At 35.0% G+C, this 26,297-nt stretch overlaps 1 protein-coding gene across 7 annotated transcripts in view; it reads right to left on the minus strand.

The window, feature by feature from the left end:
* The window catches only part of OSBPL8 (oxysterol binding protein like 8), a 160,146-nt gene that overhangs the window by 9,160 nt on the left and 124,689 nt on the right, over positions 1–26,297 (minus strand). For all 7 annotated transcript variants that reach the window (XM_028105402.2, XM_028105403.2, XM_028105400.2 and 4 more), the window contains 14 exons: positions 25,563–25,766; positions 23,187–23,271; positions 21,349–21,520; positions 18,198–18,435; positions 17,440–17,624; positions 14,252–14,333; positions 13,866–13,964; positions 12,143–12,239; positions 10,127–10,225; positions 7,490–7,587; positions 5,738–5,827; positions 4,108–4,244; positions 2,386–2,571; positions 1,969–2,056 (listed from right to left, as the gene is read on the minus strand). In XM_028105402.2, coding sequence (XP_027961203.1) covers positions 1,969–2,056; positions 2,386–2,571; positions 4,108–4,244; positions 5,738–5,827; positions 7,490–7,587; positions 10,127–10,225; positions 12,143–12,239; positions 13,866–13,964; positions 14,252–14,333; positions 17,440–17,624; positions 18,198–18,435; positions 21,349–21,520; positions 23,187–23,271; positions 25,563–25,766 — 1,860 coding nt within the window. The remainder of the gene's footprint in view (positions 1–1,968; positions 2,057–2,385; positions 2,572–4,107; positions 4,245–5,737; positions 5,828–7,489; positions 7,588–10,126; positions 10,226–12,142; positions 12,240–13,865; positions 13,965–14,251; positions 14,334–17,439; positions 17,625–18,197; positions 18,436–21,348; positions 21,521–23,186; positions 23,272–25,562; positions 25,767–26,297) is intronic.

Consider the following 26,297-nt stretch of genomic DNA (forward strand, 5'->3'; position numbering starts at 1 on the left):
ATTTCTTTTTAAGAGAGGGAGGGAGGGAAAAAGAGGGGGGGAGGGGCGGGGGGAGAGAGAGGGATGGGGGGAGGGAGGGGGGGAGAGAGAGAGAGAGAGAGAGAAATCTTAGGCAGATCCATGCCTAGCATGGAGCCGAACACAGGGCTTGATCTCACAACCCTGAGATCATGACCTGAGCCAAAATCAAGAGTCAAATGCTTAAATGACCGAGGCACGCAGGCACCCCTAAAATGTTTTACAATTTCTAAATAGTGATACCATGTATGTGTACAGATATACATATATATAATAAGTTTTGCCATCTTAGCCATTTTTAAGTGTACAATTCAGTAGTATTAAGTAGATTCACAATATTGTGCAAATGTCACAGCTACTTCTAAAACATTTTCATCATCCCAAAGAGAGACTATAATAATTAAGCAATGACTTCCCATTCTCTCTTCCCCTCAGTCCCTAGTAGCCTCTTTTTCACTTTATTCTACTTTTGAGCTCCAGAATTTGGTTCTTTTGTATAGTTTCTCTTTATTGATATTTTAATTTTGTTTATATATCTTTTTCTTGGTTTTCTTTAGTTCTTTGTTCCTGTTCAACTCTGTGGGCACATTTGAGACAACTGTTCTAATAACTGTCTTCTGAGTCTGGTGTCTAGATTTCATTAGGGATGGTTTCTGTCAATTTATCCTGTTCCTTTTAATGAATGGGTCATGCTTTCATGCTTCTTTGTATGCCCTGTTATTCTTTATGGAAAACCGGACATCTGACTGTTATAATGTGGTAATTCAGGAAATCAGATTCTCCATCTTCTCCCCAGGGCTTGCTGTCTTCTGGACTGATGAAAGCTACAGTACTCCATTTGTTCAGTCAAGTCTCTAAATTGTTTTTGCAAAGACTGTATTCCTTGTTCATGGTTACTGAAATCTCTGCTCCTTAGCCTGTGTTCAGCTAGCATTTTGACAGAAGCTTCCTTGAACACCAGTAGCTAAACAAATAAAAACAAAAAACAAAAACAAAACAATACTCTCCCAGCCTTAGCAGACTGGGTCCATGTAGCAGCCCTTTTTCAACACTAAGCCAGGCTTGCACAGGTCTTTTTTGAGCATAAGCATTTTGCCTTGAACATTTCCATGGTTTTCTAAAATCCGTGACTCCCTAGTTTCCCAAAGATTCTCTCCCCAGCTTTTGTTTCTGGCCTTCCACAGTCTACTGTTTTGTTTCAATGGTAATCTTTTGCCCCAGGATTGTGCAGGCTGTCAGTATGGCTCAGTACTTCCAAGCAATACCTGCAGGCTTTCTGGTTGAGCTGAGTTAGCGACAACATGCATCCTTCATTACAATAGACATACACAATTTGTGAATAAGGTCTGCTCTGCTCCCTCTGGAACCAGGACTCACACTGGGAATCTGGGGACCCTTCAAGACTACCAGTCCACCCGTGAAGAGTTGGGGTAAGGACAAGTAAAAATGCCATAAAGCTTTCCTATGGCTTTGAAGTCATCTCTGTCTTGATTTAGCATTCATTTTGTTGCTGCAAACCTCTGACTGTTTTCCATAGTTCTGGCAAATTTGGTTCTGATCATTTTTGCTTGCTTTTTTGTTTCTTTGAAGGGACAAGAGCTTGGAGCTGCCTACTCTGCATTTTGCTGACCCCAAATTTTAAATTTTGAAGCCAAATTTTAAACACTGGTGGCCAAAGATACTAAGGGTTTAAAAGATTTGTATGCCTAGGGGTGCCTGGGTGGCACACTTGGGTAAGTGTCCAACTCCTGGTTTTGGCTCAGATCATGATCTCATGGGCTGTGGGACCAAACCCTGAGTCAGGTACCGTGCCCAGGGCGGAGTCTACTTGAAATTCTCTCTCCCTCTCCCTCTGCCCCTCCCCCCTGCTCACTTTTTCTAAAAAATAAATAAATATTTAAAAGAAAAATTTGTATGCCTAGCAGGTCTTGTTACTTTTTTATTACATACCATTGGAGTACGATGTTTCACTTTGGTCTGGATAACACCATCTTTTTCGAACTGTATCATATCATTAAGTGGGTCCCATGGTCTAGTACTGTATAAATGAAAAAAAAAAAAACCCGTTTCATAAATGAAAACACTTTTCCAAAAATGTATTCTATAAATAGATTTACATTAGCAATTATGAACCTAGCTGTAAGATTAATATTTATCATATCTAATCTTCTGATCCTCAGCTTATTTTGTAAACTACTCTCATGGAGTCAAATTTATAATGAATGGAACATCAAGTTTAAAATCTCAATCTAATTTATATGTATGGCTTAATGAAAAACTACTCCAACTAACATTAAAAATTACAGAAATAAAGGCAAAAACCTACGTTGGTATATTGTTTGTAACATACTCTTTTTAATTACTTACTCTGCAAACTTGTAATGCCATTCTCCTGTGAGTGGATCAAGCTCAAATAACTTGCATGTCCACTCTTCACTTTTTGTTTTCCGATCTCTGGCAGCTTGTCTTTGAGCTTCTTCTAAAACATACTTCTCTTGGGTAGCTTCCGTTTGGTCTTTGGCATTTATGGCTCGAGTTACCCGCTGCCAGAGTCTAATACATGTTTAAAAACAGCATTAAAAAAGCAAGAGAAAATCAAATCTACATAGAATAGATTTGAATCCCCTTGAGAGAAAATGGTGCCCATGTGGGTTTTTGGCTTTGACAAAGCTTATGCTCATAGGCTTCGAAATGTGTCAAGATATAAAAAGTGGTGCCTAAAGAAGAGAAATCACAGTGGAAACGAATTTTTTTCTTGCCAAGAGAGAGGTATTACTTGGATTCTTAAACATATGGCAATGAATGGTGCTGACCCAAGATGATAAGAATGTAATGAAGGCTTGAGAATCTATATTTTTAAGCTCCCTGGATGATTCTTATCACTGTTTAAGATTCACTAGCCTCAAAGATCCAATACTCTAATGCCATGCTTCTCAACCTTGGATGCAGGAATCATCAGGAACTTTTAAAATGAAAATCTTGGGGATAGGCCCAAGTATTGGTTTTTTAAATGTTTTCCAGGTGATTTTAATGTGTAGCCAGTGTTGAGAACCAATGATATAACAGAAAAGACTGAGGTAAAATTTTTTCCCCTACTAAAGTTTAGTTTTTTATCAAATAAAAATATACTATCTATATTCCATCTACCTAGGAAGACAGCATGTTGTGACTGAAAGAACACAAGCTTTGGAATCAGAGTTGGGATGAATTCTTGGCTGATGAACTAAAAGTTACTTATCCTAAGACTCATTTCCTCATCTTTAAAATATGTTAAATTATATTCACACCTCAAAAATTGTTGTATGCCTTGGCAAAGCTTCACTCTTGATGGAGAGCATCATGTGGTTATAGCTGAAACAATTTTTAGAACTGGTACATACATATTCTTCCATTTTTGACAACCTCAATTTTGGATGTAGAAGTACACAGACATGAGTCCTCATGACAATGAGACATGAGAATGATATGCATATGAGAACATGTAGCGAGAGCTAAACTGTATAACGTATATAAAGTACCTGGTAGAGGGTCTTTTGCATAGAAACCTTCTAACACAGAGAAATATAATAAGAATAGAACTGGGCAATATTTAAATAGTATTTTTGGTTCAAAAGTAAGAGATCCAGCAAGAATTTCATGACTTAAGAACAGAAACGATAGTCATAATTATTACCCAACTAATGTAAGTCCTCTAGAAGCCTGCATATCCCATGACATAATTCGTATATTTTGTAAGCCAAGAGTAATTAGTCCCATGATTTTATACAAACAAAACAGAAGTTTTTGGTTTTTTTGTTTTGTTTTTTGTTTTTAATAGGCCCTGGAGCAGATAAGAAGAGAAAGGAAAAAATGGGAAGCTTTAGTTTAGAACTGCAGAAAACCAGTATGATTTTTTTAACCAGTATGATTTGTATATTTATTTGACATTCACATATACCGAAAAAAAAAATCCTGTCACATCCCACAAATGTTAAGTTATTTTGAATTAAAATGTGACTGAAAAGTGACAGAGAAAAGTGTCCATACTCTTGAGGGATTAAAAATCACTCTTCGATATTCATGACGTTAGCTGAAAAATGGTATACTTACTTCTCTGATTCAAAATCCCCCTGCTCTTCAAATTTTACAGTGTGCCTTATTAATCTCCACTGCTTAATGTCTGGTGTTGGATTCCAGAAAACCTCTGAATTATCAGTCTTTTTGTCATTAATAAAAACTTCACTATCCTATATTTAAAGAAATTAAAAATTAATGTAGAGAATTGTCATTATTTAAAGAGGATTATTTAGTATAACAATATAATAATACTTTCTTCCTGATACTTAATCCCACAGTTAAACACATTTTTAAAACAAATACAACTAGCACTTTTCTAAAAGTCCCAAATCTCTTGTCATTTTATAAAACTATTAAATATGTAATACTAGTCATTTAAAAAATTTGAACACACAAAAAGTTCATGAAGAGCACAAGTTTTACTTAATAAACAAATTTCAAACAATTACTTGCAAAAACCTCAACAACCATTTCTGAACTGTCAAAGCAGAGCACAGTATTTGCTAGAACTACAATGAGATTCTGTTGACTACCTACCTATGTACTCAATACACACACACACACACACACACACACACAAAACACTTCAACAAGCTTTTCTTAGCATTAAAAATTTGAGCACAATCTTAGAAATTTCATTTTTTTAAAAAAACATAGTTTTATCTTTTTTCCAAACGATTTTTGGATTGAGGTAAATTTTTAAAATTACAGAGCATTTGTGGCCTCTTGGTTGAGTCTCTAGATCGTGTCATTTTCTCATCACATTTCTCATTATTTTCTGATTATAATGCAGAAAACAGCATATACTCAGTGTTCACAGTGAGAGTGCATCTAGACAGTACCATGATATATCCTTCTTATTCATTTAAGCTCCTCTTAACAAAATTATATAAATGTGAATTTATGTCAGTAGAGAAAGAAATAAAAGCCATTGATCTCAAATACCACTGTATCCTTTCAATGTTCCTCAAAAGGAAATGTAACTCTAACTGGAAATGCCTCTTTCTTCGAGGTGAGAGGCAGTATACTGCTCTGAGTAGAAGCACAGCCCTGGAGCCAGAGAGCATGGGCTGGAATACTGCTCCATCACTTTGAGCAAATTAAACCCTCTGTGCCTCAGTGTCCTCCTCGGTAAAACAGAAACAGTTAACAGTACCCACCTCATACAGTCACTTAGTATTAAATGAATTAATATGAGTAACATTTTTAAACAGTGCAATACATTGTAAGTGGTAAGTTAGCTATTTTTATTGAATTAAAGTTTTGGAGGGTGCCTGGGTGGCTCAGTTGGTTAAACGACTGCCTTCAGCTCAGGTCATGATCCTGGAGTCCCAGGATCGAGTCCCACATCGGGCTCCCCGCTCAGCAGAGTCTGCTTCTCCCTCTGACCCTCCCCCCTCTCATGTGCTCGCTCTCTCTCATTCTCTCTCTCAAATAAATAAATAAATAAATCTAAAAAAAAAAGTTTTGGAAAGATAAAGTACTACATGAAACTAAAGATTGTTGATAATAGCTCAATGCCAAAATATTTGTTCAGCTGAAGCTTATGTTGAATAGTGATGATACTTTTAGCAATGGAATAAGTGAACTTTTAAAATGTCATTTTTAATTTTTTTCATAGAATAAAATTCTCTTTGTAAAGCTAAAATACAAAAACACTTACCCAATGGCCTTCCAAAGTAGCTAGGACTTCTTTTCCCAATTTAAGTTTCCCTGATATTTGATTAACACAGTCACTACTACCTAGAAATGGCTTTTAAAAGAGAAAATGTTACAGAAATATTTTGCTTTTAACTTATATTTACATATAAAGTAGACAAAAAGGAACGAAAGACGTAATTGTATAGTTACAGTGCTACTGAAGGCAAAAAGGGTGAAATTTTAGTCAGAAATGTTCAATGAAAAGAAATTGGAATTTGTGGGGAAAAAAGGTAAAAACAGTGTGTGTGAAGTCCAAATAAACATACTGAGAAAGATCACAAATGATGACTCAGGCCCTGTGCTCTCTTCTGACTCAACTGTGGTCCATCAATGTTGTAGTCTATTTAAGCAATAGTAATTCAGTGGACTGGAGGGACTTAATTCATCTTTTAGAATATCCCTTCCTTCAAAACAACAGTAAAACAATACTTAACCAAAAAAATCCTCCAAAAATTAAATCAGAATATACTTTGAGTTACTACATTGCCTTACTGATGTCTCTAGTCAGTGACAAAATTCTGATGTTCCAATCTAGCCCTTAAAGGTGTCAGAAATTACTTAAAACATCTTTAGTCTGATTTTCAGATACCATTATCACCACACAAGCAAAAAATTTGCTAAGATTGAAATAAAAAGGGGGCACTGCACCAAATAATACTGAAGAGATACTTTTTATCAGAACAAAGTTGCTGATTAGTTGCTGATCAGCTGGATATCAACACAGGAGAAATTTGGTAACAAATATTAAATAGTTCATAGAAATATTCTTATCTGAACATATATATTGTCCTAAACCAATAACTGCCACAATGAAAAGGTCTTAAATTTCCCTTTCACTGAGAGGCAGACAAAATTTTCCAAATATAGCCAACTTCCCATTGAGAAGTGGGGTCTATATCCTTTCCCCCTGAATTTGGGTGGGCTTATAACTCTTCAACAGAAAATGGTGGAAGTGATGTAATGTGACTCTTCTGCCACCAGGTCATGGATGGCAATGAGGCTTCCACCTTGCTCACAAGAACTTGCACTTGGAACCATGAGCTACCACGTAAGAAGCTGGACTACCTTGAAGCCACTGTGCTGTGAGGAAGCCAAGCCACACAGAAGGGCCATATATATACAGGCGCTCAGATCAGCAGTCCTAGTCTTTAAGTTGTCCCAACCCATGCACCAGACACGTTAAGTGATGAGCCTTCAGATAATTCCAGCCCCAGCTGCTGAGTCACTCACAACCTGCAAGTCTTCCTGAGGCCCCAAACATTATGTGGCAGATATAAGCCATCCCCAATATGCTCTGGTCAAGTTCCCGACTGATAGAAGCCCTATAGATCAGAGCAAGGTTGTTTGTAAGGCTGTGAGTTTGAGTAAATTGTTAGGCAGAAATAGTAACCAATACAACTCTTAGGGTACACAACTTAGCTCAAGTTAATACATACTTTGTGGTATTTTGTAAAGAAATGCTTTAATTTACTGAGAAATTTCTATCCATTCACTTCATATATCTCATCTCCCATAAAATACCAACAGTTTTATTGATTAAAATCAACAAACAAAAAATGAAGGCTTTCTGTTGATTTGGATCTGCCAAGGCTGCCCTCTGATGAATTCTGTGTTCTTAAATTTATTTTTTAATAAGGAGCTAAGCTGTGCTCTTTGCTCAATATTTATAGCACAGATTCTCTTTAATTAGGTGACACCTTTTATCTGTACTAACCTTTAGCTTGAATTCAAGTATTGCACTGTATCCAGTTTTTTGACATGTAATATTGACTATGCCACCAAGCTCCAGTGTCATTGTGCCATAAAGAATTCCTAAAGAAAAAAAAAACAACTTTGACAAAAGGTTGAAGAGAAATGCTGGCTAATAATAACAAGCAGAACTTTACAATCTACTCTCCCTCTAGGAGAAACCAATAATTCAAGGGTTTTCAGTCCCACCCAATAACAATCTATAACATACACAGAGTTGTTTCTGTAGGACTTAAATAGATAACAGAGGATACAATTATTTGCAGATTCCATTCCATTTGTAGATCCAATTATTTGCGAATTCACATTCTCACTAAAACATGTTAGCAATCCCAAAATAAATACCCACAGCACTTTTGCAGTCCTTCACGCACAGAGTGGTGAAAAATTTGAGTTGTCCCATGTGCAAATTGCCAGCTGAGGTTGAACAAGGTTAACATTGCCTTCTGGTTTCATCCCTCATTTGGTAAACAAGTGCTTTTTCTGCAGTATTTTTAAGAGCCACATTTTTCACAGTTTGGTGATTTTTGTTGGTAATTTTATGGTTCAAAATGACCTCCAAATGTAGTGCTAAAGTGCTGTCTAGCATTCCTAAGCAAAGAAGGCTATAATGTACCTTATGGAGAAAAGGTATTATTATAAGGTATTATAAAAGGTGTATTAAAGCTTGGTTCAGTCATGAGTTATAGTGCTGTTGGCTGTTAGTTCAATGTTATTGAATCAATAATATACAGTAAGGTGTCTTTAAATACAAACAAGGTTATGTATTAATTGGTTGATGAAAAGGTGACTCATTAACCTAATCTTGTGTTTCCCCTAGAAGCAATGGTTTACTATTCATTAAAATGTGTTTGTGGTGACTTTATGGAACATAACTACTGCTAATCACAAGAATCAACTGTATAAGTAAGACAAACATGTAAAAAAAAAAATCCCTCAAGATAGGTTCTGTGACTAAAAGTGGAGAAAATTCTTTTAAATTTGTTAAAGTTTAAGTGTGCATGTGTGCATGATCTGTTCTTGGACTAAACTGTTAAGGGAGCTTTTAATATGCAAATGCACAATGTTAATTTCCAGTGGGAAGAGACTACGCAATGTGTCTCATACTTATTTGGCTATGGAACTCACTTTGTAAAACAATTTGTGAGATTAACGATTTGAGGAATACATCATAGAAAATACACAAGGGTAAAAAACAATCATTATTTCCGATGTTCATTCACAAGGGGTTATTATAATCTCTTGTTTTTTCCATGCAAAAAGACATTGGCCCTGGGTATCTACATAAAATATCATTTTCTTTATTCTAAATGATATAAGATTTAAAAAAATATATTTCTTATCAAATTTAGTTCATAGGGGCGCCTGGGTGGCTCAGTTGGTTAAGCGACTGCCTTCGGCTCAGGTCATGATCCTGGAGTCCCAGGATCGAGTCCCGCATCGGGCTCCCTGCTCGGCAGGGAGTCTGCTTCTCCCTCTGACCCTATCCCCTCTGATGTGCTCTCTCTCTCTCATTCTCTCTCTCTCAAATAAATAAATAAAATCTTTAAAAAAAAAAATTTAGTTCATAATTTCAGATATTTCACTTCATGCCTATTTCAAGAACCACACATGAAGCTCTAAGAATTATCTAGCCTGAAGCCACAAGGTGGCCACTCTTGTACTTCAAACAAGGTAGGTCCATGTTACAGTGGATTGGAGTCAACAAGCCTAGAGTTTAGTCTCCATGTTCTCACTGGTTTGGCCTCAGATAAGATTCTTAACCCTCTCAGTTTCTACATCTGTGAAATGAAGCCACATTAAATAATTTCCATGTTTTCATGAATCAGTTCCTAAAAGAGGATAATTACCCAAAAAATTTATTTTTAAAAAATGGGTTGCAAAGGATTATACAGATAATGACCAAACAGTGTTGAAGCTGATGCCGTATAGCTTAATAGTACAGGTCACAGAGATCTTGACTCTGCAACATCCTAGCTGTGTGATCTCAGGCAAATTAACCTCTGTGTGCCTCATTTTCCACATCAATAAAACAGACAATATTACCAATATTACAGGGCTGCTGAAGTGATTAAATGAGTTTATAAATGTAAGGTGCACAGAATGGCTGGGTCCCTGGTCTGTTGTAAATACAGTATCCTTATCTGTATCTTAAATAATGGGGAAAAGTATAATACATTAGTTTTTAAGAAATTGCCAAATGAGAATAAGAAAAATTTTTAAAGGACTTAGTATACCGAAAAGCAGCAAATTAACATTTTAAAAAAGGGTGGAGGTGCACGAAAATGAAAATCATTTTTAAAAAGATTTTGAAATAATGGGCAGTACCATCAATTTTAAAACCTGTACATTAGGTAAACGAAATTCCATTATTATAAATCAGCCTTTTCCAACTGAAGTGTCATAAGTCTGTTGTAGGTGAATTAATTAACCATAGAAATATTCAGTAGATGACAGCAATAATCTTAAATATCTATAAACCAAGGACACTTTCAAACAAAAGGCTGACTCCATCAATCACAAAACACAACAAATTACAGCCATATACATATACTTAAAAAGGTTTTATGGAATATCTAACTCAAGTATGGAAAATACTTACCTTTACAATGAGCATATGGCATTGTCATGACATAATCTTCACCTCTATTCAAGAAAGTTAATCGTGCTTCTCCTTCTAATATTGCAGATAATGAGTTTCCTAGAATAAATATCATTTATTAAATTTCACAAAACTAATGCAACCAATTCAAAATAAACAAAATATACTCAGGACACCTCTCATACATCTACAGTGGAATGTCTTAAAAATGTCTCAATCTCAACGTGCCCAAATGTATATATATCTTATATCCAAAACATATGATCCACATTCCTAGTCTTACAAAATGAGTACTTTTAAAAGGCACAGTTATATGCTTGTTATGTTATTTTATATGAGGCTCTTAAAAATGCAATAAAACACTGTTTTACGATATGGCTTAATAACATATCTGTGTTTGAATAAAAACATTTCTTATCTGTAAGTTACATAGTTAAGTACCAAGCTTTTAGTACTTAAAATTGACATAATACTACTATAGATATTTTGAAAAAAGAAAACATAAGCATAACCCATCAAAACGCAATAGTTGATAAAATTCCATGGTATTTTCTTCTAGCTTTTCTCCCATGTGTATTTTTCTCCCCCGCCCCCTCCATCACCAGTTTTATTGAGGCATAATTTACATACAATATGTGACCCACGTTAAATGTATTCCGACAGTCTTGGCAATTGTATACAATCATGTAACCATCATCACACAATTAAGATATAAAACTTTGCATCACCCCAAAAAGCTCCCCCTTTGCTTGACAGTCAATCCTTTCCACCAACCCCAGAAAACCACTAGTCTGGTTTTTGTCACTGTAGTTTTACCTATTCTAGAATTTGTACAGATGGCATCACAGAATATGCAGTTTATTGTTTTACTTCTTTTACTTAGCAAAATGTTTTTCACATTCATCCATGCCATTGTTATCATTTCATGCCATTGTAACAATTTTTAAAATCTAATATATGAACATAGTATATCTATTTACTTAAATCTTCAATTTTCCTCAGCAATGCTTTGTAGTTTTTCAGTGTTTACAAGATTTACACATCTTTTATTTTATTCCTAAATATTTTATTTTTCACATACTATAATTGGAGATGTTTTTTAAATTTCATTCTGCAAGTGTTCATTTTTAGTATATAGAAATACAACTGGCTTTTGTATTTTGACCTTGTATCCAGCAACCTTACTAAATTCATTTATCAGTTCTAGTAGTTTTTTGTATATTCTTGAGAATTTTCTCTGTAGATCAGGTATGTATACGTTTTTTAACTACCTCCTTTCGAATTGTATGCTTTTTCTTTAACTTGCCTGCTGCATTGGCTATGACTTCTAATAACAGTTATGTACAGAAGTAGTGAGAGTGAACATTTTTGCCTTGTTCTTGATTTTAAGTAAAAATAATTTTCACCTTAGGAGTATGAAATTGGCCATATATTTTTCACAGATACCTTTAATCTAGTCCCAGTTTGTTAAGAGCTTTTATCATAAATGGGTGTTGAAAACTGTCAAATGCTTTTTCTGCATTTATTAAAATATGGTTTTCCTTCAATTAATATGAACTACATTGATTTTCAATGATATACCAACCTTGTATCTCCAAAATAAACTCCCCTTGATAAATTGATCATGATATATATGCTTTTAATATATCCTCCTATGTGTGTGTATATTACTCTTTTATATTCTGATTTGTTACTAATTTGGTAAGGATTTTGGCGTGTATATTCATTAGAGATAATGATCTATACTTTCCTTGTACTGTCTTGTCTTGGGATTAGGGTAATGTAGGCCTCATAAAATGAGTTGAGAAATGTTTCCTCCTCTTCTCCTTACTGTAAAATGTTGTACCGAATTGGTTCGGTGGTTTTGTTTTTTGGTGTTTTTTTTGGTATTATTTCTTCTTTAACTATTTAGAAGAACTCAAGACATCTGAAATTGGAGTATATGTTGTTTGTTGTTGTTTTTTTTAAATACTACCTTTCAGAAAAGGGTGCAGACTGAGACAAGGAGAAACTCACCATAGAACTTGGACTTAGCCAGGATACTACCACTAAGGCAAAATCCATCCTTTCGGTTACTAACATAAAAGGCAGATATTGGTGGATGATGAGACACCTATTGAACACAGGAAAAAATGTAAAATATAATAACATAAGCATATTATTGTGCTATTATCAAAAGGTCAAGTCTCAAATGTATACTCTAATAATAAGAAGCAATGTCTGGTAAGTGGTAAAATTAAACATTGGTGGCTATAGTAACCAGCCTCCAAGATATATCCCAAGGAAACCACCTCCTGGTATTCACACCATTAGGTGGGCTCCTCTTACATTGTACCAAAGTTACTCTGTGTAGAAGTGACGTATATGTCACTTCTGAAATTAAGTTATAATGCACTATCCATTTTGGTCTCTCTCTCTCTCTCTCTCTCTCTCTCTCTCTCACAGATCATCAGCTCTGAGAAGCCAGCTTCCATGTTGTGAACAACCCTATGGAGAAACCCATGTGGAAAGGAAATGAGTGCTCTGCTTAAAAGCCATGTGATGAGCTTAGAAGTGAAATCTTTCAGCCAAGTCTTCAGATGATTGCAAAGCTGGCTGACATCTTAACTGCACTCTCATGAGAGACCCTGAGCCAGAACCATCCAGCTAAGCAGCTCTCAGATCCCTAAACTTCATTGTAGGAGCTAATAAATGTTTGTTGTTTTATGCCATTAAGTTCTGGCAGTCATTGATTATATAGCAATAGATAACTAATACAGTAGCTATTCTTCATATGGATTACTAAATAGGCAATAGGAAACAAAACCTTTGACAAATATGTTACTTTAGTAATCTAACACTTTCTATATATATATATATATATATACACACCTTATGTTTTCTGAAATGAATCAAAGCTAAAAATCAAACTCTTCTCAAGCTTCTCAATTTAGTGAGGAATTATAGTGAACTAAAATGCAAGGTGGTATAATCAATAATTTTTAAAAAATTAATACATGGATAAGTCATCTCCATTTGAGAGGTATACAAAATCTCTAGGGAAGAGGAAGGTTTTTCAAATGACACACAGTCTCCTCATCCTTCTTACACTCTAGGTGAGAATTATTATAGTAAGGAGTCATTGTTATTGAGAAAAAAATGTCCTATTCCTCAGGACCAGGGGGAAAGGGGAGGATGAGGGGAAAATATTGAGAATCACGAATATAAATGTATATAAGTCTAAATTAATGAAAGAGTAAAACTAAGAAATATTTTTGACTGCCTACAACAAAAAGAGAGGTTTATAGGGAGGGCATTCTTTCAAGAAGCTGACAATTCAATTAGGAAATAAATATTCTGTAAAAAGTTAAACAGTGTGTGTTAAAATAACAGTTTAATGGATAATCACAAAAAATAATACAGAAGTTTGAGAAGGGAGAAATCACTGGAAGATGCAGTCACTTGGATCATGAAATAGGAGGTCAGGGTTGGTTTAGATGGAGAATAGCTGAGAAGAAATATTGGAATGGGAGAATTAAATTATAAAATAAGAGGCAAAAGAGTGCAATACCAGGTAATTGTAATACTTATAATAAATATGATATTTAGTAGTATTCAGTACTAAAAGGTTAAATGCTTACCAAATGCTCACTAATAAGAAAGGTTAATCAACAGTGAATTTACTGAGTTAATATTTTTTATTAAAATATTCCAATAACTTCCGAACCAGTTTTGTTTCTGTAACATGCACTTCTAATACCTGTTCAGCAATATAAAAAGTTTTGCTGTTTGTTCTGGGATGAATCCACAAACAACGGAAAGTCTCACCAAGTATAGGATTGTAAGGTTTCTTCAGTCCCTGGTAAAAAAAAAATTACAAGTTTCAAAATACAAATCTGGAAGATTCAAAATAGTTTAAACCAGTCAAAATGGATTTAGCTGTGTCATCTGGGAGCTATCCTTATAAAATTTCACAGTAAATGAAATAAAATGAAACCCTTCAATCCACAATATAGGTCTAAATGATTAAGTAGTTTGCAATTTTGCTAACTCAAAGAGGCCTTGTAGTGCTTATCAATAAATAAACTAAAGATAACATAAAAAATAACTCATATAAGGTTAAAGAAAGTAAAATATAAACATTACCTTTGGCTTTTTATAGAATCCTGACAAATACCATTTCACTACTTTCTTCAAACGGAAATAAGGATTTTCTTCAAGAGCAGCCCTAAAAAAACAAAATGGTATATACAAAACTTTCACAAAATATATCACAAATTCTCCCTTGTATTTATCAACTAAACAACTGAGTATGAGATATGACTGCAAAACCTAAGTTATATTTAAAATAGATGGCAAAAACAACCATGTAAATCTGTAAGAATAACTTTTCATAATCTGGTTGCTTTTCTCTCCATTTTTCCTATTGTTTGATATACCGCCCAGATCTTTGCTCAAGTAGTTTTTGGAAACTCTCCAAACCAAGGTTTTTCAAGTGGGGTTCTTAGGGCCCTAGATGTTGCTAGGAGTTCTGTGAGAAATTATGATTGAAAAAAATAAAAATAAACATATTTTGAGATTCAAGGATTGCATGATGCCTAGCATTTGCAATGATGGGGCCAAGCAGCCTCAGTAACAATTTCATTAGAGGTCTTCAGATCCTTTTATCAGAGAAGGATCATGTCCACTTGATTTACTCTATTCTCAGGCACTGATGTTAATTAGAGGAGATCAACAATAACTGGTGAGGGCCATCCTACATGAGGGGAGGACAATAGGCTAATATTAACCTCTCCTATGAAAAATGCTCCATTAAGAATAGGATTGTATGCTTTTTTTTAGTTCCTAGTACAAAATACAGGTATTTCAAATCACAAATATGGAAGTTTTGAGATAATTTAAGTCAATCAAAAAGGATTTAACCTATTCTTAGCCTTTAATCCTATGTGCTACCAAGTGATTTTCCAGTGAATAAAATCTATCAATGTAGCAGATAATCAAAGAACAATCTTCATTTTAAAGAACAAATTTTTAGAAGCCATGACTCAGCTACCTCCTTGCCCTTGTGCTGTTGCTGTAAACACTGCAAAACACTGTGTATGCCAGAAGTGAATTCTACTGAGTTTTCATACATATATAACATAATATACATGAACAGTAATTATAATTTAACTATTACTTCCCTCAAGCATGTCTGAAGGCTCAGTGTAGTGATTTTTTTCTGAGAGAGTGTGTGCATGCATGCGGGGGGTCGGGGGGAGAGGAAGAGAAAGAATCTTAAGCAGGCTCCAGGCCCAGCCCTACTCGGGGCTCCATCTTGTGGGGCTCAATCTCATAATCCTGACATCATGACCTGTCAGATGCTTAACCAACTGAGCTACCCAGGCACCCCTAGTGATTTTTGAAAAAGTGTAAAATGGAAGAGACCAGGCTTAGGCTTACTGACCATTGTGCTGAGTCGAAAACTTGCCCTTATTGGGAGTAACAACTGTCTGATTCCACTCCTCCTATCTTGGTTTAAATTCTCTTAATATGCAATTTTATTTTATATTTTACATATATGTAGTTCAAAACTCAAAGCAATATGAAGAAGTACACGTCTTGTTATTGTCCCATCTCTCCATATAGGCAATTTTTTTTTAGTTGTTTTAATAAACAGTTTTCTTTAAGCAAAAAGAAGCAAATAAAGTTATGCAGCCAGAACACTTTATAAGAAAGAAAAGGTAGCAAACCACACACATTTTTTTGGACCTTGCTTTTTCCACACACACATAATCCTAAAGATCCCTCCAAATCAGGTTATAGACTTCTTCCTTATGTGTAAATGTATCATATATTATTTAACCACCAGTCAACTATGGCTGAATACCTGAGTTATCTAATCTTTTACTATTATAAGCCTTGCTGCAACAATCTTGCATATATGTCATTTTGAATATGCAGAGGTATATCTGTAGGAGTTATTACCAGAAGTAGGATTACTGGATCAAAGGAGTGAATGCATCTCATTCTGGTAAATATTGCCAGATTCCCTTCAAAAGCACTGTGCTAGTTTGTATCTTCCAGCAATATCGTACAAGCGCCTGTTGCCCCACAAAACCTTGGCAACAGTGCGTGTAGCCAGAACAATTTGGGAAAATGGGCATCTCTCAAGAAGATCTTACTGTGATTCATAGGAACCTGTCTCATATTCTGAAAGAAATGAATTTCTAGACAGATAAAAGAACTATAATAAGATGTAAAGCAGAACTGGTGTATAAAAGCTTTTGGATTTTGGTCACTGTGATGGATAAAAAATAATAGCTCATAATTTGAATCTGCAGTTTTCTTATTTTGAGATGTTTAAAGACTGTTTCTATTCATTTTTGAACCCTGGTCATTTCCACCACTCCTTTTTCTATTAGATTGATGATCATTTCATTAAATTTCTAAGAGCCCTTTTTATTTTAGAGAGATTAGCACTTTGGGTATGCCTTAATTTGCAAAAATCTCCCAGTTTCTCAATTATCTTTTGATTCAGCTTGTTTTTTGCAATGTTCATTATTGCAACTAATAGACTAATAATTACTAAACTGAATACAAATATTGATGCAGAATCTAAAAATCAGGTCATTATACCAGAACTCGGTATCCTAGAAAACACATTGTCTTGAATAGCTGGAATGGGGGCAGCATGCAAAACTTGGAAAGGTATGCATAAAGTTGATGTCTTTTACTGGTTCTCCAAGAAACTGCTGGGAAAGAGATGGGCAGCAACTCCCCCCACCTCCTTTATGCCTGCCTTCCTCAGAATTATACCCAGGATCAGCTGGCAGGAAGAAAAGCAAAGATGGAAGTGGGGATTTATATCATGAGCCAGCAACTGGCCTGGTTGTGGTAAGCTGCACATGCCTCAAGAGCACACAGAGAGGGTACGTATAAACAAAAGCCCAAGCCCCAGGATGGGACCTGAACAAGAGCTTAGTTGACTGGGTTGGGAGGTGGGGGCGGGGGGAAGTGGGGAGAGGTGGAGAGGAACACAAGGAATGCCAACCACCTCTCCCTATGTTAGGTCAGTGAACAGCTCAGAGAGCCTGAGAAAGCAGTGCTGTAAGGGGTAGACTCCTTGTCTCCCTCAAGCTTGTGATCTCATCACTCAACTTCATAAATGGAAACATTATAGCAAAGTATTAAATATTCTTATTTCGGTCACCTGTAGAAATGGTGAAGAGAGTGAAGAGTGATATGTCATTAGAGCCTGATTTTGGTAAGGCATAATCACTGTACTTAGACCTCTGAAAAATCTCTTAAAACCATGAAGTGTCTTTCATTTTAAAAAATGAGAATCTACTTACTCAGATAGGAAATCTGCATGATAGTAGTAATCTGAAAGTTTATCCAGGAAAGAACGAGGTTCCAAAATAAATGTAGGCAGAACCACCCTGGACAGGTCCATGCCAGGACGGACTTGTTTCAGCAGTGTCCAGATAAGGCTTTTGTTTTCTTCAGACACAGTTTCTGTTTGAGAAGCCTCACCTGCCTTTAGCAATTAACAAAAAATACTGAAATATCATACTTCAGACATATTAGATATGTAGATAAGACAGCTGATGTTGAAATCCGAATATGCTATAGAACTATTTCAAGCATTCTTAATATGAGTGGAAATAACTCATAAGGTAGTAAGTCTATAGCTATAAAACTTAGGTAAAAAGAGGAGTTAATAGACATCAAAGTGAAGGATATATACAAAGAATTCATTACAAAAAACATTACATGCTATTATTTTATACTAAACTTACTTCTATGCACTAACAATAGCAAGAAAGTTATAAACTCATGTATCCTTGCAATTTACATTGTACCTAGCAATGACATCAAGCAGTACTATCCTATTTCAAAAACAAACCTGAAGAATCAGTACTCGTGTGAGTATACATATTTGTTATAAATTCTGATACATTTCATAGGTATGTGATTTTACAAACAAAACAGGTATCATTCAAATATTTTCTTTCAGAAAAATAAGCAATAGGTCAAAGAAATGTCTTCAATTTCACTTGGAAATTCCCAAGAATTAGAAAATCAAAATCTCTGAAAATCACACTTTTACCTCTCCGAGTTCTTCATGGCTCTGTTCAGTGTAGGTAGTCTCCTTTAAAGGCTCAATGGGCTCAGGTTCGATATAAGAGTCATCTTGCCTTTCTGATGTATCTGTGTCACTTTCTTCACTTTTCCCCAGCACCTCATTATCAGACTCATCATGCTCTTGATCATTTTCTTTATCGGATTTATCAGAATACATATCTTGGTCCTTAAAATGCTGTCGTTCAATTTCACTGTCATTTAACCTTGAGGGAAAGATTAGGAGGAAGAATAAAGGAGATTAAGAATATTTAATTTATAAATAGGAATCATATGTAACATTTATTGAGACTTTAAGTGTCAGGCACTGTTCTGTGATTTATACAGTTTTACTCAGTTAACCCTGTAAATAATACTATTATTCTCACTTTACAGATTAGTAAATAAAGGCACAGAGAAATTAAATAAAAACCTGGCAAATATTAAAAGAGGACACTCTGAGTTCTTTGCCTCTTTACCACTTAGGGATAAGAGCTTCCAAAAGCAAAATTTTAGACTTTCCCCTGTTAGATTTTCTTCTTAGTTTTATAAATATCATCACTTGAATCAACCTCGCTATTGCTTCTGGTCTAAAGAAAAACTTCAAGTCAAGATGATCATATTCTCAAGTGAGCTCAAATGAATTATGACTTTTCCCCTGTAAAGGTCTCTCCAAAGTCACTCAACGTAAGTGAAAATATAAAAGTAATCCTCTCTAATACTTGACTAATAGGCTTAATCTTGAGAAAAAAGTTCAAGAAGAATTGCTAATGGAAATTTATGGAAATAAACCTATAGCCTAAAATGGATTAGGTTGCTATACCCCAATCCTATTCTTACTTACAGTGATTAGGGTTAATAATTTGTACAAAAAGGAATTAAAAAAAAAAACACCTCACTTCCAGAATAAAAAAAAAATGTAAAAATTTTGTCCCCAAAATATTTGTTTGGATTTTAACCAAAGATCTTTTTTAAGGTTTTATTTATTAGACAGAGAGAGAGTGAGTCGGGGCAGGGGCAGAGGGAGAGAGAGAGAATCTCAAGCTGACTCTGTTCTGAGCACAGAGCCAGACGTAGGGCTGGATCCCACAACCCTGAGATCGCCACCTGAGCCGAAATCAAGAGTTGCAAGATTAATCGACTGAGCCACCCAGGCTTTCCTAACCAAAGAATTTCTAATAGAAATTCATTTTTATAGTACTTATTTTCTTTCTTTCCCTTTATAATCATGTATTTTAAAAATGTAGTCTCAAATTCTGTCCCTGTTTTCTTACCATCAACTCTCTCCTTAACCTCTTATGATCTGGTTTTCACTCCCCTGAATCCACTGAATCTGTTCCCTTAAAGGTCACTAATGATGGCTTAGTTGACAAATCCTTGTCTACTCTTCACCTTCTGTGATTTCTCTGCGATTATGATGATTATTTTCCTTGAAACTCAGTGCTCAGGTTGCATGTGACTATGGTTTGACTCTTGGAGCTCTCTGATCCCTCTTACTTCCTTCCACCTTAAGATATTTTAATCTTCCTTGGCCTTCTTATTTTCTCTATCCTTTCTCTCCTTTGGCAAGCTTGCCAATTTCAAGCCTTCACCATCATTTCTATTTGATTTTCAAACCCATGCATGCATAAATAAGCTTCAGGCCCATGCTTTTAAATGCTTGGCTGATATCATCTATCTGTCCTGGGACCAATGCATCCTCAACATGTCCAATATTTAATAAATCATCATCTCCCAACATGGTCCTTTTTTTAAAATTTTACCATCACCTTACCAGTCACTCAGGCTTAAAACTTGTAATCTTTAACTTCACCCACTCCCTGTCCCTTACATCCAAGCAGACTATACATCTCAAAGGTAGGCCTCTGTTCCCCTCATCTCTGCATCATCAGCTCTTAGCTCATGTTCTGTCACATAGGCAAATGAACACATTGCTATGTTGATTCCACCTTCGTAAAAATATGTAAAAAAAAAATCAGGAATGATTCCCTAGCTGAATGTTATCTTTCCATCCTCTAAATTCTCCTGGTCCTGTATTAAACTAAAGCATCCCTCCCCTTTGGTTGTTTATGTCAGTCTTATCTTCCTATTATTTATAGTTGCCTGGCATTTTATAGGTTTCAAACAAAACAAGACAAAATGTCTCTTCAGGATCACAGAGCTAGTAAACTGTTGTACTGGATTCAAATTTAGGATCGTATCTGATCTCCCTACTTATAATGCAGTGAATAATACAGAAAAGTATGTATAATGTCTTATACAGAAAAGAGGCTCAAAAAACTTAAATGAATAAATATGTGAAGCAGATGAAGTTTTAAGATTCCAAAATAATAGCACTTAAAAATTGCCTGGGATTTGGTAAAAACAATGGACTATTTACAGCTGAAGAGCTTCGAGGGAAGAATCTTGGGAAGAGGCCCCAACAAACATTCATTCCTAACTTTCAGGAAAGTAACCTCAATGCTGATGGGAATAAGTAGTTTCAGAGCAGAAGTTGAGTATTAGGACAAGGGAGGATAAGGGAAATCTTATATTTTTCCTACAAAACAACAAGTGATGTGAACCTCAAACAAAGTATTTGTTAGTTTCCCTAGGGAAATATTTTTTTACTATTAACAACAATGAATATCTCAGAAGATAAAACCACAAACAGGATACAGTTCCAACTTGAAACACAATAGGAGAATTCCACAAATACCAGGTAGAATAAGCACCATTACCAAAAAAATTAAAAAGTGTTATAGAACAGCAACAGAAGAACAGATTACATCTTACTGTCATGAAGCAGGAAAGGCTTTGCATTTTATGTAATATTTGGGATTGGTCTTAAAGAACAGCAGTATAACAGGAGAAAAGAGCAAGGAGGACTAGGAAACACTTTTAATGGAGGGAACACCATGTACAAAGACAAGGTATATATTTGGGAAAGAACAATTAATTCACATTAGCTGAAACCAAGGAAATAACTTTCTATACCTTATAACAGCAACTAAACAGATCTCAAACCAGGCCTGAGGCCATATAATGGGAAGAAAACAGCCAAGTTCAATTTTAGATACATTACAAAAAATTCTAGGCCCACCAACTAACCTAGTCAACAACATAGTCCCTTATAAAAATTAGTGACAATAACTACTCACTGAAAGTTGTCACCACTGTGGAGATTGTTAGCACGTAATAAGCCATACAAAGTCACATGTGTGCTCTCTGATGAAATGCTCAGGTCATGTTCCTTTCCTTCCCTGATCATTGTACGTTTAAGAAGACTAGAACATTTCAAAGCCAACTCCAAAGCATCCATCCAGCACCTTCCTAGAAGAATACAGATTCGTAAGTAGTGTAGTTCAAGAAACTATAAAAACCAGCAGCCATCTTAATTTAACACCGTTAACCTTTAAGCATACTATTATTTCTTTGAGAAACATAAACTGGCAAAGTTAATTTGAATATAAAATCTTGCAAGGATTTTAATGCAATTTTTCAGTTTAGCAAGTGCTTTTTACAGACAAAGCATCTAGAAACCACTGGTAAATGAACAGCATATGGGATGAATTAGAAAGTACACCTAATCTAAAATTAATGTACTTTATTTTTAAAATCTTAGAACAGTAACAGGTAGTATGATTTGCAACTACCAAAGAAAGTACATAAAATATACTGAAGACATTATGTTTCTACTATAAACAAACTTATCAAAATGATGTTTTGTTGTTGATAAAAGGTCTATCCCCAGGGTTTACCATCCATTCTACTTATATGTATGAAAATTTCTGAGTCATGGAAATGCCTGTACATGAACTGCCATATTAGCAGAAACACTAATATTTTAAATTAAAATTTAGAACTGTATTAGCAAAACAAAACAAAAAAAACCCGTTAGTTGCTCTTAAAAATATATATATATGTTTCAATATCTGCTGGAAATATCAGTCAAGTAAAACACTTTCATAATGTAAGCTTGTGCCTATGGTATTTTAATCTTAAAAATAATCATCAGGTAAAAGTAAACTGAAAGGTTACAAGATTTGCTACGCTAAGCTAAATTATAAAACATAAAAGTGAGGAAGGAATCCATTATCAATTATTAAGGTTTTAAAGTTAGCTTTGCTTTCACAAAAGTAAGTTTTGCTCTCTCCATATTGCTTCAAGAATTAAATATTGAGTTACTAGGTATAGAACAAAGTTTGTACTTGAATCTCTTACATAAAAAAAACTCAAAACAGTGTATATGTTATGTTAATTTAAAAAATATTTATTTGACAGAGAGAGAGAGAGTACAAGTACGGGGAGCGACAGGCAGAAGGAGAGGGAGAAGCAGGCTCCCCACCGAGCAGGGAGCCTGATGTGGGGCTCAATCCCAGGACCCTGAGATCATGACCTGAGCCGAAGGCAGACGCTCAACCAACTGAGCCACCCAGGCGCCCCTAAATTTTTTTTTTTTTAAAGATTTATTTATTTGACAGAGCTCGTGTACAAGAGCAGGAAGGAGGGGCAAAGGGGAAAAAGACTCCCTGCTGAGTGGGGAGCCTGACATGGGGCTTGATCTCCCAGTCAAGCTGAAACAAATAGTTGGACGCTCAACCAACTGAGCCACCCAGGCACCCCATAAATATTAATTTTTATAATAAAATTCAAATAGCATATTAAATGTATCTCTAAAATTATAAAACTTAATGAGTTACCACAAAGAACACTAACCAAGTCAAAAGGTGTTAATATGTCAATGGAGGATGAAGAAGAAAACAAGGCTGCCAATTTGTCACTTGACTTCACAATGCTTTCTTCCTATCAGATTTCCCTGTTTGTCTACAAAGTTAATGACATTTTACTATCAAAAGCAATTTATGATTACAATACCTCTGCTGTAAATACCATACTAAAGAGATTTTCTCCAAAGGAAAATAAATACACAGTGGCATATAAAATAAATCCTTAAAAATGAGGACCAAAATCAAATCCATCAACAATCTATATTTACCATCTGACTCTGAAGTAGCTCGGATGATCAGATAACTGCTAGGTAAGGGCTGAGTTATAGATCCAACTGCTTCACCTTTTGGACCCTTAAAATAAAATAAAATAAATAAAATAAAATAAGTGGTATACAGCAGGTATCATGAAATCTCAACTTCATATTGTCCATTATTACCCGTAAAAATCTAAGTTAGGCATGGGTTATAGTCTAAAAGCAAACAACCTTTAACCTCATGCTTCTTAAGAAAGCAGATGGTAAGTATTAAGAAAAGTTTTCCTCTTCCAACAAATATACCCCCTTACCAGAAAACTGAACTTATAGCTATCATTAGTTAATTATCTCTACTTATTGTTCACATAGTAAAGAGAAACCTGCAATTTATTATAGTAGACCAAATTTTAATTTAATAGAGAAATTTCCATCCCACAGATACTACTAAGATAAATAACATTAAATTTCTAGAGACCTAAAAAAAAAAGCTGGAAATATAGTTATAATTTACAAGAAAAAGAAAAATGAATTTTGACTAGGTCTAGGGAAAAATCTCTATTTTACAACCATTGATATAATTGTTATAAAATACTAGTTATAAAATACCAATGAAAAAAGCTAATTTTATTCTTCCAGAAAGAGGAATTCTTCAGGTGAACCCAGTTCTTCCCTGGAAAGAAAATCTGAGGATAGAATTAACAGTATAATTTTAATAGACAAAGCGTAATTTTAAGTTGTAAGATCAGAGAATAAAATGAATTTGAGAAGCATAAAGAAGATATAGATTCAAAATGAAAAGGAAGAAAAAGTCAATATAATTTTAACAAATCCTGTAGTATCACTTGGGTATTTTCAAATAGCTTATGGGCCAACTCCTAGAACCACCATCTAGTCAGACTGCTTGGGTTTCGAGCTTGATTCCACGCTAGAAAAATTACTTAAGTAACCCCTTTAGGCCTCAATCTCTTTATCTGGGTAATAGGGAAAATTACAACCTCCTTAAAGGTATGAGAATTTTTAAAAGGGGTCCACATAAAGTGCTCAAGAGTCCCGGATACAAAGTAAGAACTGATAAGTATTACTTCTACCTTATCATAGATAATGACTTTAAAGCTGTTTAAACAATGTCTTAAGCATATTTTGCTTGTGGAGAATGTTCTGATGATCATCTAATTGGACAAATTTCCTTCCCTCCCAACAATATTGAGAATTCAATAAATTTGACATTAAAAATCTTTTTTAATAATTTAAAAATTCATTATAATTCTTTCAATTCCTAAGAGTAGTAGTAAAGAATAAATACTATACATAAAGGGTTCTGAAAGTTGTTTGTTTTTTCACTTGAGAATCACATGATATATAATTAACAGAGGTTCTCTGGGTTAAATTCTTTCCCTATAGGAAGTGCCTAATCCCAGAATGGAACTAACTCTCTAATCCTAAATTTAGTCCTGCTATGACTATAGGCTACTGAAATAAAGGTTAAAAGTTCAGGTGTTTTATAGGTGTATATATGTATATTGCCTAATTAAGCAATACCAAAAAGTATTTAAAAGCTGAAGTTACTTTTAACCCTAAGCCTCAATTAGGTGGCTTCCCTTAAAGAAGAACCTCTAAACCCTTTATTCATGTATAACTGACCTTCTTAGAAACTAAAACAATGATTGCTTTGTAAAAATTTAAACTAAATCCATTTATTCCATTAGTGTGTAGTGCATGCTGAGCAAGGAGCCTGATGTGGGGCTCCATCCCAGGACCCTGGGATAATGACCTGAGCCAAAGGCAGATGCTTAGCCAACTGAGCCACCCAGGTGCCCTGAATTCCTATTTTCCTGATTAAGTTTCTGCTTTTACACACAGGAGTGACCACAGTAATACTTTTTAGTTTTAAAACAGAGCTCTATCTTCAAAGAAAGCTGAACCTCAAGAGTACAAGAGTACATAGGACTGCTTCTAGTCACATATTTACAATCACTATAGGAAAGACCACACAAATAAATGGCAGCTCTGTTCTAGGGGACCTTATAATTTTGATAGAAACAAAAACACTATAAATATGATACAATATTACAAAGCAAAGTTAGTAATTGCAATAAAAAGAACAGTACAAACTTAATCGCCACGGAGAGTACATTATAAAGTATGATGAAAATTTGGGAAACATTTTCTGCAAAAATTTTTAAGACAGATCTTAAAGCTAAACAAAGCCTTTTGGTACACAGTTCGATGTGGGTAGAAACAAAAACAGGAATAATGCACTTGAAAAGAGAAGCAAATTTAGAAGTCCTGGCAGAGGTCAGAAATCATTAGATTAACTGATTTATCTCCATTCTGAAACTCACAGATTGTCATCTTTATCTTTTACCTACATAACAAGTGCTTACTTACCTTCACTGCCCAAATAGACTGCTCCAAAGGATGAAAAAGTTTGAAACAAAAGCCATCCTTTTTTGATGGACGTTCAATGATTTCACAGGCATTCAGAAGGACTGTTCCTACCCACTGACCATTTTTTTGGGTTTTATAAATCAGTAGCACCCCGGGTTTCAAAACACACCACAACTTGGTCCAGCTCTTTAGAGTACCACGAATCTACAGAAAGATAAGTTTATTTAGGAAATAAAGCTCTTTTTCTCTTTTTGCTCCACAATATAAAATCTCAGTAACGGCAAATAGGATGTTTTAATCTAAAATTTCCATAAAATATACACTTTAGATTCAGATTTTTTTTTAAGCTACTAGATGGTAAAAACGGCACACGAAGCTAAAAATAGCATGGCTCCTGCCTCCGAGAAACTTAAAGTTTGGCCAGAGATGAGGTCAACAGTTTCAAAATAATGCGCCAAGTAGAATGGTCTTCCTAACCCTCCAGGCCAGCTCAGGACCCATTAAAATATACTTTCCTAGTCCAAGATTCTCCCCTTCTTAGCAACTATCATAATTTTGTTTGTGGGAGTATAAGAAAATTCCACCCTTTTAAAAGATTTTTATTTATTTATTTGTCAGAGAGAGAGAGAGAGAGAGAGAGAGAGAGAGAGAGAGAGCGCGCACGCACAAGCAGGGGGAGCTGCAGGCAAAGGGGAGAAGCAGGCTCCCCGCTGAGCCCAAGGCAGCCAACTTAAC

This window comes from Eumetopias jubatus, unplaced genomic scaffold (assembly GCF_037043125.1).
Source record: "Eumetopias jubatus isolate StellerSeaLion01/CBP00866 unplaced genomic scaffold, mEumJub1_p1.0 scaffold_8, whole genome shotgun sequence".
NCBI classification, from domain to species: domain Eukaryota; kingdom Metazoa; phylum Chordata; class Mammalia; order Carnivora; family Otariidae; genus Eumetopias; species Eumetopias jubatus.